This window comes from Lampris incognitus, chromosome 1 (assembly GCF_029633865.1).
Source record: "Lampris incognitus isolate fLamInc1 chromosome 1, fLamInc1.hap2, whole genome shotgun sequence".
Taxonomy (NCBI): Eukaryota; Metazoa; Chordata; class Actinopteri; order Lampriformes; family Lampridae; genus Lampris; species Lampris incognitus.
This window is the reverse complement of record NC_079211.1, coordinates 97,332,256-97,346,490: the sequence shown is the minus strand read 5'-3', so window position 1 is coordinate 97,346,490 and position 14,235 is coordinate 97,332,256. Positions and strand designations below refer to the sequence as shown.

Genomic DNA, 14,235 nt, shown 5'->3' with positions numbered 1-14,235 from the left:
TTTCGGTGCCACTTAAATGCCTGAGCTGTCGATTGAAATATATAAATATCTGGTGCTGTGAAACGGATGTGATAGGTAGGGTTACCAACCGTCCTATGAAATAAGGAATCATCCTGTAATGGAAACTGAAATACGTGTTGCGTATTGAATTGATATGAGACGTGCTTTGTTCCGTATTTTTGAGAATCAATTTAATGCAAATCTATGGGAGAGAAATATTTCAGGTTAGACTATGGCGACAAGGTGATTTGTATGAGACAGGCTGAGAGATAACAGAGCAGGAGGGTTTTCTTCTGTCTGTCATGTTATGTTCCACTACCCAAACAGAGAATGCGTTTCTCATTAGTAGTGACTCTCAACCAATGAGAAGTGCTGTCACTCATGATATGCCTGACTGCAGCGCGAGATTTAAGAAATGGTAACCTGCAAGTATAGTCCACCGGCAAAAAAAAAAAAAGAGAAGAGATAGTAGTAGTAGTTGGAGCTCCACACTCTAAGGTCATATAGACCTTTGCATTTGCATTGCATTTATAAAGTACTAAGAAATGGTCAAATGATTTGTAAAATATTTCACATTATTTATGTTTATATTTTTGGCTCTTCAGCTACAACAGCGACCCCATTCACCTTGGGAAAGAAGGCTAATTTAACAAGTTATGTTATTTAATGTTAAATTATTGTAGTTGTGTTGGGTTTTATTTATTATGTGAATTTGTTATGTAAATTTAAGTGTTTTGTATTTATTTATATTTCTATATTTAAATATACTTTGAACTGTTAACAGTTAATACGTTGTTCAATTTCAAGATCAAATTTGTCTTAGCAGTAAAAGCAACCGTTATTTAATGTCGTCAACTGTCATTTTATGTTTTTTTTTTAATTATCAGTTCAGACACCATTTAGGCAGTGATATAATTTTAGCACTAGTATCGGAAAAAACACAAATGATATCAAACCCTATTGGCCACCACCTTGCATTTCCTCTTCATTAACTGTGCAGTTGCTACACTCATAGTAAAGAGCAGTCATAGCACCTCTTTACTGTAAAAGCAAACTTAAAGTTCCTACAATGACTTTTGGATTTTTAACAACTTTGGGCAGCCCCATGGATAAAAGCAGTAGTGTTTCACAAGAGAAATTCATTTCGCATTAGTGTTGTCTCTTTCAACAAATATTTTCGTTCACCCTCTGTTAGCTGGTGCATTTGTTTTGAAGAGAATAACTGAGCGATAGTGTGGTGTTTTGAGCACTAAGAGCACCACAGATGTGATGTTTGCTTTGAGAATGTTGACTGAGAAGCATAGAGAAGGCCAGAAGGAGTTACATTGTGTCTTTGTGGATTTAGAGAAAGCACATGACAGGGTGCCGGGAGAGGAGGTGTGGTGTTGTATGAGGAAGTCAGGAGTTGCAGAGAAGTGTGTAGGAGCGGTGCAGGATATGTGTGAGGGAAGTGTGACAGTGGTGAGGTGTGTGGTTGGAATGACAGATGGGTTCAAGGTGGAGGTGGGATTACATCAAGGATCAGCTCTGAGCCCTTTCTTTATTACAGTGGTGATGGACAGGTTGACAGACGGGATCAGGAAGGAGTCTCCGTGGACTATGATATTTGCAGATGACATTGTGATCTGTAGTGAGAGTAGGTTGCAGGTGGAGGAGAGTCTGGATAGGTGGAGGTATGCACTGGAGAGAAGAGGAATGAAAGTCAGTAGGACCAAGACGGAATACCTATGCTTGAATGAGAGGGAGGACAGTGGAATGGTGAGGATGCAAGGAGTAGAGGTGATGAAGGCGTATGAGTTTAAATACTTGGGGTCAACTGTACAAAGTAACGGGGATTGCAGAAGAGAGGTGAAGAAGAGAGTGCAGGCAGGGTGGAGTGGGTGGAGAAGAGTATCAGGAGTGCTTTGCGACAGAAGGGTACCAGCAAGAGTTAAAGGGAAGGTTTACAAAATGGTTGAGACCAGCTATGTTATATGGTGACAGTGGCACTGATGAAAAGAGAGAAGGTGGAGCTGGAGGTGGCAGAGTTGAAGATGCTAAGATTTTCATTGGGAGTGATGAAGAAGAACAGGATGAGGAACGAGTATATTAGAGGGACCGCTCAGGTTGGACAGTTTGGAGACAAAGCAAGAGAGACAAGATTGAGGTGGCTTGGACATGTGTGGAGGAGAAATGCTAACGGGAGCAGCCGAATGCAGTAATAGTCGTAGTCGTAGTAGTAGAAGATGGGATACACAGCCACAATCAGAGATACAGTACCTCATCACTGTATATTTTACAAACAGCTGTTTATTCAAAACACCACACTACTACTATTACTTTCGGTTACTCCTGTTAGGGGGCGCCACAGCGGATCATCCGTTTCCATCTCTTCCTGTCCTCTGCATCCTCCTCTGTCACACCAGCCACCTGCATGTCTTCCCTCACCACATCCATAAACCTCCTCTTTGGCCTTCCTCTTCTCCTCTTCCCTGGCAGCTCCATATTCAGCATCCTTCTCCCAATATACCCAGCATCTCTCTTCCACACATGTCCTGGCCATCTCAATCTTGTCTCTCTTGCTTTGTTTCCAAACCATCTATCCCATCTATGTGTCATAAATAGTTTTGTCTGATTTTTCAGAGAATCTACACAAACATTTGGAGTCTCTCCATAGAAATATCTAGTCCTCTTGCTCATGGTCTCCTTTGCCTATATGTCGGTCATATAGAGGCATCAAAATTAAATGGACTGATAATAAAAATAATGAGTGAAAAGTGCTCGTATAAAAGCTTGAATGCAGGCGTATTGTGACGTGAATCATTTGTCTTTGAATCTTTAATGATCAGATGATTCTCAGGATAAATTTCTCCTCAGGATAGAGCAGCAGGACTTGTAGTGGTCCTCTCTTGGTGGCCCCGTGTAGGAAAATGGCAGATGAATTGGACTGACTCTCATTGTCTCTGCCCTCCTAGCTTATGATCGGTTTTATCGAGCAGAGCTTCTGCCCGGGGAGATCTCTGATTAGCTTGCCTCTACACCCCTGATCCCATCCTGCCACCCCACCCCTCCCCTCCCCTCCCCAATCCTACACAAATATCCCCCCTTCTATAGCTGTTCTATGAATGAAGGCTTCTTTTTCAAATTTTTTTGTATCCCCTATTAGCATATGTGTAGGCTACTGTATTTTTGCCTCTGGTAAGGATTAATTTCAAAGGGAGGGCTGAATGAACTGGTAAGAAAGTGGAATGTATATTTCCAGGAGAAAAAAAAATATCTATGGGAACTCATGCAAGCAGATTTTCTCATTACTGGGTCTAATGTGAATAAGCGTAACAGATAATAACTTCAAAACTAACATGAAAGTGAGACATGAATTAGGCAGATGGGTTTTATCTTATGCTGCAGCTGAAAACGTCATTTTCAATTTTGGAATAATCCTACCGGATGGTGGTATTTTGAGCAATTACGAAATGGCTCTGGTGGATGGCACGACAGTGGTTAAATGTGTCCCTGCTTGTTTTTCTGTATTCACCATAGTGGAATGTGCTCACTAACAGTTCTTCTGCTGTCCTTGTACCCCATTGTACTGGCATGACTAGAGGCAAGGGGACACAATCAGACCAGTGAGGAAATTAAAAGCCTGTGAAGCTTCAGTTGAACCAGCAAGGTTAATGTCATCAAAGCTGAGTTAATTAAATGACTAAATTACCCCTTGCTCATGTCAAACTCTTGGCAGTGGATAGTCTTCCTCCATGAATATTATCTGTACAATATTTTCTCTCCATTTGGCTACCTTCCTGCAGTTTCTGCTGGTCAACAGCCAGACACTATAATTGCCTCCACATTTAAGATCCTTTATGAAATAGTTGATTTGGAGGAATAGTCTTGAGTATGAACAGGCAAGTTCTGTTAAAAGGACCAGCAGTTTTGACCAGTTCCGTGTCAGGTGAACAGATTTACAGTAGCTTAGCAACTACCCAGCCAAACAAAATAGGCCTAGCTGACAGCCAGGCAAAGTTTAGAGCTTGATTGGATGTAATACAACAGCTTTTAGAAGTGGTATGAAATGGGTTATTAGCTTATTCCATCTTCTTATCTCATACGTTCCCTCTCCCTTTATCTCCCACAGTCACACACACAAGAAGGTTTAGTTGTGCCACTTAGATCAAAGCGGCACTGATAACCAAATGCAAGGCTTGTAGATCAGAAGCAGAGCAAATGCAGTCTCTTCCACTCAGAGGTCAGCAGTGGGCAATAAAGCCTGTACCTGTGGGTCGATTTCCATTATGATCTTATTTTGGCAGCGTTAACCATGTGAAACAGGGACTTGACACAAATTCCTTTGTGTTGTGTTGCAGTGGGACCTTTGACCCTTCGTACACAACAGATAGGCTCAATATCTTGTTTTTTTTCTCTCTGTGATAGGGAAAATTTCAACGGCTTGTCAGAGATTTTCCCCAAGTGCTTTTTGCTGCTGGACGCCCCAGGGCTGCTGTCAGTGGATTGGATGTAACACAGGCCATGTAGCTGGTTCATTTCACTTCAATGCCAGCACTCATTTGACAGCTAATGACCAGTGGCAGTGCTTGTACATAGCATGCCCATGGCAATGCTTGTGGCATGATGACATTGTGCTACATTTATTTAGCATTTATTAGCATTTATCAGTGAAAACACAAGCTGTAGCTGAGAATTTATTTTTCCTTCCACTGGACAACACATTTTTTCAAACATTTTGCTTCCTGAAAAAAAAAGAGGAGATTATGATAGACAGTGTCAAGCTGAACACAAAAATAATTTCAGATTTGCTGTATCACGTAGGAATTTGGAGAAACGTTAAATTAACTTTTATTGAATTTAGCGTTTTTAATTGCATCATGGTGCTGACACATTGTGTTAGTTACACTGAGTTTAAAATGGTTTGCAGCTGATTTTTGTTTGTACTAAGCATCTGGTGCCAGTGTCCAACAATAGTCTGTCAGCATTAATGGACTCCTGTTGTCCTGACACCTTTTTTCCATGGTCACAATGTCCTGGTGAAACCTTTCACCATGTTCGTCACTCAATGCACCAATTTCAGCAGGGAAGAAGTCCAAGTGTGAATGCAGAAAATGAATTTGCAACGACATGTTGAACTTCATAGTTTTGTATGCTTTAAGCATGTTGTCAAGCAGCTCAATGTAGTTTGGTGCTCTGTAGTTGCCAAGAAAATTCTCAACATCCTAAGTAACTTCCATGGTATTTTCTCTGGCCCCACTGGCAGATCTTCTAACTCCCAGTCATTGATGACCTGTCTGATTTGTGGAACAACAAAAATGCCTTCCTTAATCTTGGCATCAGTTATTCTTGGAAAAATCTGTGTCAAATCCATCGCCTTCTTTGTTCATCGCTTTCACAAAATGTTTCATCAATCCTGAGTTTTATATGAAGAAGAGGCAGAAATATCTTCGGTGGGTCGACAAGTGGTTTATGCGCCACACTTTGCAGCCCTGGAATGAAATGCTAATGTACGTAATGTCACTGTTTAGCACGGCTATCCCATTCAGAAAGGAAACATCAGTACTTTGAATATCTCAGCTGCATTCGTAATAGCAGTGCCAATACTTTTAGATCACCACAGATAATCTCGTCATAATTGTTGTACTGTATGTGTTTCAACAACAGTTCCATGTTATTGTAGTGTCTCTCATGTGTACTGCATAGCCAGGGTGGACATTGCGATTGTGTAACAGGACAGCTTTCAGGCATATCTTTGGTGAATCTATAAAAAGATGCCGTTGTTGTGGGTCATGCACACAACCCAAAGCCATGAACAATCCATCAGTGTCAGTGCAGAAACAGAGGTTGTCAACCTGCATACAGAAGTTTGTCAAATGTTCTTGACGGTTCCGAAAGATAGAAATTGTTGTGCGTGGTGACAGCAAACCCCATCCTTGCAATGTTGAACCAAGTAGTTCTACTTTAGCTTATGATCAGTCTAAGTCCCTGACCAGGTCATTTAATTCTGGCTGTGTTATCAAGTGAGGATAACCAGGCATAAAGGGTTCAACATCTGGATGAGTGTCGTTTTCCACATCTGGTTATGCGTTGTGGCATCTTCATCTGCCTCATCTAGGCTCCATGACTGGTGGCTTCAGTACTGGCAAACTGTCATCATGTGGCATTGGTCTCATGGCTGAAGGCAAGTTGGGGTATTAAATAGATGTCTTATTTTTAGTACAGAAGCCAGATACATTGGTCAGACAGAAGTAACAGCCCGTCACATGATCCTTCTGTTCTCGCCATATCATTGGGACTGCAAATGGCTTTGACTTCCGAGTACCTCTGAGCCAAGCGCTCATGTTGACTGCACATGTTGCACAACAAAAGTGAGGAGCCCAGGGTTTCTCTTGGTCGCCAATTTTACATCTGAAGTCGAGCTCATGGGCTTTCTTAATAAGTGCGTCTTTGAGCCTTAAGCGTAAACTTGCCACAGATGTAACGGAATGTATCGCAGCTGTTGTGACGAGACTTTTCTGCTGTATTAAATCTTCCTGAAGACAATAAATCCTATTGTTAAGTATACTCGCCATGCTATTGCCTGAAGAACACGTGCGTCAACATACGTCCAAACAGCATCTGTAAATGTGAGCAGCTTTTACAGCCTGTCTGCCAGCATCTAACCTGACTAAGCATGCCTGCACTGAGTGCATGCCCGGGCATGCTTGGACTGACCAAAACGGCTTGCTTTGTGGGGCAATATTCTAGGAGACTTGAAATATGATGGGAAAGCCAAAATAGGTTATATCTACAAAACAGTATGCGATAGGAAAATTTTAAGGTGATTTTCGTCATCAGCAGCCCAAATTCCATCAAACACACCCACAAGTGTCCAGGGGGCGAAATCTTCATTAGTGCATCGGCAAATTATGTAATTTTCTCCTGATGGGGTGTCAATGCCCATAATACTACCAACGGTGACTCCAGTCTATTTACTCAGTGACTCAGTTTTATTTTTATGCTCATAGATCAAAACCATTTTGTTGTTTTTAGAGTCATGTTTAATTTTGTTACAGAAAAGATCCCCTCTCCCATTAAAGCGGGCCGAAGCCTTGCTGTTGTCCATAATGAGATGTGTGGTCTGGCTAACTGCTGTGAACATGGACTTGCTGCTCTTAAGGTCATGTACTATTATCTCTCTAGGGCCCATGCACACACCGCCATGCTCTTTAGAGGGCCAGAGAGTAAATTAATGTAGGGAATATGAAAAAGGCCACCGTGTCCTTTTTAAGGTGCTACCTTAAAAGTACTTTTGTGCTTAGCCAGAGATGTCAGGACTGCCGAAACTGTTGAAGCCACATGTATATGTGGTCCCATTTGTAATGTTTTCAGGCAGCCGTCCTTCATGCACTGCTCGGCAGTCCCTTTTCACCTTTTTAAATTCAATAGATAAAGGATAAATTCTTTGTTTGGCTCATATTTTCTGTGTTATCATTCTGTAATTTCCAACCTGAGTTTAGAAGGTACTCGACATTTGGAAGAAAAAATTGGCACACAGACCAGGCTTTAAGTTCAGAGTATATGTAGAGCACATTTTAACAACACTTCAACTAGTTTTTGGTCTAGCGTATACGTATGTGTGTGCCTGTGTACTTGTGAGTGTGGAAGGACGACTTGACTTCTGTCTGAATGCTCATGTGTGACAGGCATTTGAAGTAGCTCATCTGCAATGGTTGATGCAAAACCGCAGATGGTAGGCATCTGCATATGGAATAAAATACTACCTCCCCACAGAAACACACACACACACACACGTCTCCTCTCTCCCCTTCGAAGTCCTCCTTTTTCTCTCCCTCTCCCTTACCCCCCACCCCATCCCATCCCATCCCATCCCATCCCATACACTCACCACACACACACCCTTTTTAGTTGTTCTCTCCCATCCCTGTTGATATCTTCTACATCCAGCTGGCTTCCCTTGAGGCATACAGTATGCCCCTGTGATGCACTAGCTGTAGCACGTATGTGTGTGTGTATATATATATATATATATGTGTGTGTGTGTGTGTGTGTGTGTGTGTGTATGTATATATATGTGTGTGTATATATATGTATATAAATGTATGTGTGTATATATATATATGTGTATATATATATATGTATATATGTGTATGTGTGTATATGTATGTGTGTGTATGTGTGTATATATATGTGTGTATATATATGTATATATATGTGTGTGTATATATATATGTGTATATATATGTATATATATGTGTATGTGTATATATAGATGTATGTATATATATATGTATATATATATGTGTGTGTGTGTATATATATATACATACATATACATATATATATATATACATATATATATACATATACACATACATCCATCATCTGGTTATCTAGCAGAAAGCATAGCAGTCTCCTCACTCGTCACATGATTGATGAGCGAGTGGGATTTTAATTCATTTACTCAGCCATCGCCCTGTGGCCGTATCTGCATGTCACCCTTCCTTATTGGGAAGGCTTCCTTATTGAGAAAGCAATGAGCGACTTGAAGACAATCAGTCAACCAGTTTGCAGTTCTATTTTGTTGATTTTTTTTCTCGGGTGACTCATTTTTAAGATTATTCTTTGGAGGAATGAAAACCTCAGGTGATTTGATGTTTCATTTGACTTGTCTTGCCTGCGTTGAGATACTGTGGGATCTGCTGGGAGTGACATTAGTGTAGCAGTATATTTAGTTATGTTCAGTTGTTAGGGGCATCATTGTGATAAGTGTTGATGTAATAAGTAACCAATGTTTTCAAACGTGAAAACCTCAAGTTGTATTTGATGGTATTAGAAAAAATGTTAGATAGGTTTTTCACATTAGAAACATTAAGAGGGCTTGGATCCACAAAGCAGCTTTTGTAAGCTAAGTTCCATTTAACAGAGCTATCAAGCTTATGAGGAAGAAGAGAGAAAACTAATGTTTTTTCCCCCCTAATGTGGCCATTTTTATTTTTACTTCATGTTATATTGCAATGGTTAAATGGTCAGTTGCACAGTTAGGGGGCTGTGTGTGTGTGTGTGTGTGTGTGTGCGTGCGTGCGTGCGTGCGTGCACGCACATGCATGCACAGGTTGTTTTTTCTTTCTGTATATTTGCTGCAATTCTGCACACACTTCCAACACTCATCTTGCTGTTTTGATGTGGTATCATTGCAACTAACATATTCAGTAAATCCTTATTTCAGCCATTTTGTTGAAAGTCAAGATCAGTTCCTGGTCTTTTTTTTATGTCTCCATTTACTACTTTTACTCATCACTTGCAAAAAAAACAAACCCATACAACTAGTACCGAGGATGTGACTTCTGTGATCTCAATGGTAGTTCCTGCATTGTTATTAGGACAGCTTATTCAGCATTCAGCCTTATATTAATTATAAGCTTAGGTGCCTCTGACAAGCAACACAAGGTCAGGGACACGGATAAGTGCCTCCGTGGTATAATAAAGATGGAATGTAGTGCAAGTTAAGGGGGAAAGAAACATTTTAACTTTTACTGAATACAAGTTTAATGGATCTGAGGTTGGACAGCACGGTGGTGACTAACAGGGAAGTGTATTCCATGGGATTTGGATGGGGGAGGGGTTGTAATGTAAACATTAGGTGAAAAGTGAATTACCCTTAAGCTGTGTTCTAATGAGTGAATTATTAAGAAGGAAATTAAGAAAGTGTATTCTTCAGTGAATCATTCATTAAAAAAATTACTTGCTCAATTTCCACCTTTCAACCCAAGGGTAAGATGGTGAAGGGAATGGGGGGAGCCATGGATCTGGTGGCCAGCGCTGGAACCAAGGTGGTGGTCACCATGGAGCACTCTGCCAAGGTATGAATAAGCATTTCACCTACCCGTGTGCCACTGTAATACTTGTTTCACCCTACTGGTGGTATCGCAGGGTTCCCATACATACTGGAAATTGCGAAAATTTATCAGCTAGTTTTTCAGCCATAGAAAACACCTAAAAAATTATGAAATTGACCAGATTTCATGAAAATGGTTTTGGGATCATGGAAAATTGTAGAGTTAGGTTATAAAATCTGACCCACTGAGATGGCAGTATAATTTAGTATAATTTGGAGTACAATTTGGAGCTGAGAACACATAAATTTACCCGCTGAATTTGCTCATCAGTTCTAGCGGTTTTGGCAGAGTTTAGTGACCAGCTATAAGTTACACCATCCATTCAGAGACTTTTGAGGCTTCCACTTTGTTGACACTGAATAATAAGACCTTGTATGAGCAATGGGTTTCATGTACAATTGTACATCCAAGCAAAGTTGTAGAGAATGTCCTTAAAAATTTCTAGAAAATTATTTGTTGAAAAGGCATTCGGAGTGCGTCCGAGTGGCGTAGCAGTCTATTCCGTTACCTACCAACACGGCGATCGCTGGTTTGACTCCCTGTGTTACCTGCGGCTTGGTTGGGCGTCCCTACAGACACAATTGGCTGTGTCTAGGGGTGGGAAGCCAGATGTGGGTATGTGTCCTGGTCACTGCACTAGCGCCTCCTCTGGTTGGTTGGGGCGCCTGTTCAGAGGGGGAGGGGAACTGGGGGGAATAGCATGATCCTCCCGCATGCTATGTCCCCCTGGCAAAACTCCTCACCGTCAGGTGAAAAGAAGCGTCTGGCGACACCACATGTATCGGAGGAGACATGTGGTAGTCTGAAGCCCCCCCCCCCGCAGAGGGGGTGGGGCAGCCACCAGGACAACTTGGAAACGTGGGGTAGTTGGATGGATATAATTGGGGAGAAAAGGGAGAGAAATAAAAAAAAAGGCATTGAGAAACCTTATCATAAATTACCCCAAATGACACACTTCCTATTTCCCAGGATTCAAAGTTTTTTTTTAAATAGGCTGTATGTCTTGTATAACAAAAGTGTCTCTTGTGCCTGTTTTTAATGATAATGAATACGAGAGTGTAGAGACTGATTAAGGGTGACTCTGCTAATGGAGTGCTTAATTTTGCCGTACCAGTCAAGAGCTGCAGGTCATAGAGATGGTGTTCAGACAGACAGACAACCTCTCAGTTTTCTTCGCTGCTGCAAAGTGGTGTGAAAGCATGCTTCAACTTGGACTCATGGCTTTGCAAGCAACTGATTAGTTTGTCTGCCGCTGCAGTGGAGATTATTCATCCCACAGGTCCAACACCACTCACAGCTTGCAATGTAGCTTAATTGGTTTACTTTTAGAAAGTCCAGGCTGACATGATGCAAGGGCAATGCAATGCACAATGCTGCGTTCAAAGAGGCATATAGGGGTTTCCTTTTGCTAATGGGAGTCTGTTTTGCACCCAGCTGCAGTCCACATGGTACAACAGGTGAGTTTAAATTTGCTATTCTGACCATGTGTTCAACCATATGGGAAGGGTGGGGGGTGGAGGACCTATAGATATCTGTGTTTTCATGAACGGTGACAGGTGTGAAACTGGAGGAACACATGGGATTGCACACCCTCAGGCATTCGATAAGCTTACATAACCAGCTGAATCCCTGAAATGTGTACAAACACCATTTAAAGTGACTGACAGGCTGAAAATAAATTGGGTGAATTACCTTTAATCCATCCTCTCTCTCTCTCTCTCTCTCTCTCTCTCTCTCTCTCTCTCTCTCTCTCTCTCTCTCTCTCTCTCTCTCTCTCTCTCCTCTCTCTCTCTCTCTCTCTCTCTCTCTCTCTCTCTCTCTCTCTCTCTCTCTCTCTCTCTCTCTCTTTCTCTCTCTCTCTCTCACCTGTCCTTAACCCCTGTCACTCTCCTGTACTTCACCCCTTTCTTTCAGGGTGGAAAACACAAGATCTTGGATAAATGCAACTTGCCGTTGACAGGGAAGCAGTGTGTGGATCGCATCATAACAGAAAAGGTGTGTACTTACATGAATATTTTGACACACAACTCGTAGGCCTCAGCAAGTTTACTAAATTGAATTTATCTGACAAATTGTTCCTATATTGCCATCCATAGTTATGGATATTTGCAGGCACTAACCGAATTTTTAATGGAAAGTTGGTGGCACAGTAGTTGATACCCAGTTGCCCAATCTCAATTCCTTTCCTCCCCATCAACATGATTTTTGTGGTGGTTTGAACGAACTCATTCAGAGAGAAAAGGTGATTTGGTGACTATTTTGAATTTTTGCATTTGTTAAATTCATTTAGGCTTATTTTTTTCTGACATTTTGTCATTCATTCATATAATTTCATTACGGAAGGCGACATTAATATTTCTCAGCTTCCATCTTTTCATTCAGGAAATGCTGATTGAAGCGCAAACAAAATGAGTTGGGGTTTTTTTTTGTCACTGAGGTTGGCTTCTTTTTTATCAAGAGTGAATTGATTTCTGTGAATATATATCAGTGATAAATAATAGACAGCACAGAAAGAGAAGGCAGACTCTTTCTCTTTCCTATATATACACAATACAAGCACATAGGCCCTGATAGATTGCTGTCATACAATGGAGTGACATGGGGAGATGGAAATTACATTATTCAGTTAACCCTAATCTAATCTGCAGATTTCTGTGAAGAGGCTGGTTATTGATTTTTATTTCTCATGGTTGGGGCTGGGTGTCTTTTCCATGGTGATGTATTTTGATGATGTTTCCATTCCTGCCACATGGCCCAGCTTGTTATAGTCACTGATGTTGCATGTGCCCACTGATTCATCAATAAATTATCTGGATCCACAGAGCCCCATTCATCCACTCCTCATGATAATCAGTGAAACCACGTCAGACTATGTTATTGTAGAAAATGGCTCATTCATCAAGAAATAGACATTAATGGAATTTTATCTATTTCAAAATTGACTTAGGATTTACTTAGAGATGCATCATCTCATTAGATCTCTCCCGCCATCCCAAACCACACGTAAATCTGTTACGTGTCATCTGAACAAAAAACAAAAACAAAAAAAAGTGAAATACATGAACAAATAACATTGTATCAAAGTATCGAGTCTGAAGTGAATTATATTCTGAAATGGAGGTAAATCAAAAACAAGACCAATTAGATTTAAGATGAACAAGCAGAGAAGTCTTGAAGTCATGTGAAGAAGTAATTGGTCCGAGTGAGTTAGGCAAATTATTCCAGTCTGATGGTGCTGTAAACTTAAAAGTAAGTCTCCCAACTTTAGAAATTCTGTGCGCAATAAAAAAAAAGCTGTTGATTGTGTTTTAGTGAATATGATGATCTGAATGGAATTAAAAGCTATTTCAGATATAAAAGATAGTTAAAGTAAATGCATTTGAAAGCAAAGAGCAACCAATGAAAATGCCTCCTAGAGTGATGGGGTGGCCATTTAAATGTATCATAGATTAAACAATGATGTGTGCCATAAAGACACCTCAGGACAAATCTACAAATATTATTGTAAACTACATTTAAAGGATGAATATGCGTTTCAGAGGTGTTCTGATAAATAATGTCACCATAGTCAATATTAGGAAATAAAAGCTGTTGGACCATTAATTTTCCTCCTTGGAGAGTAAAACAATTAATTGACCGATGTAGTATTCTGAAACTAGCATTTGTTTTATTTCTAATAAAATCAATATGAGGCCTATAAGAAAATTCAGAATCAATTTTAAGTTCCAAGTATTTAAATGTATCAACTTTATTGGGTGGAAGCCCATAAGTGAATTTAATAGCCAACTCAACAGCCAACTACAAGACTTTTGCTTGTTTGATATGAAGTAGTTATTTAAAACCATTTTTGAACAAGAGAAAACTCAGATTACATAGAGCTTTGAATTTTAGTTATATCCGAATCAGTATGCATATAACTGAACAAAACAAGTAGAACAAATTTTTGGAAGATAATTAATAAAAATAGAGAAAGTAAAGGTCTTAAAGTAGATCCTTGTGGCACACCCTTTTCAGCAGTTAAATAATCCAATTGATTGTGACGAAAAGAAACACTGACAATGGCTATGGAGGTAAGAATTAAACCAAAATAATGCCTGTTGAGAAACACCAGTAGCTAAAGGTTCATCAAGAGTGGTAAATGCACTGCATTTATAGAGCACTTTCCTAGTCTACCAACCACTCAAAGTGCTTTACAATGTATCCCTCATAGTCACATACATACACTGAAGGTGGAGGCTGTCATGCAAGACACCAACCTGCTCATCAGGAGCAGTTAGGGGTTCAGTGTCTTGCTCAAGGACACTTTGACACACTTTCTGCAGGAGCTGGGAATCGAACCAGCAACCTTCTGATT

At 40.4% G+C, this 14,235-nt stretch overlaps 1 protein-coding gene across 1 annotated transcript in view; it reads left to right on the top strand.

The window, feature by feature from the left end:
* oxct1a (3-oxoacid CoA transferase 1a) overlaps positions 1-14,235 on the top strand; it is a 123,238-nt gene that overhangs the window by 95,913 nt on the left and 13,090 nt on the right. The window contains exons 14-15 of the mRNA XM_056281854.1: positions 9,756-9,845; positions 11,796-11,876. Coding sequence (XP_056137829.1) covers positions 9,756-9,845; positions 11,796-11,876 — 171 coding nt within the window. The remainder of the gene's footprint in view (positions 1-9,755; positions 9,846-11,795; positions 11,877-14,235) is intronic.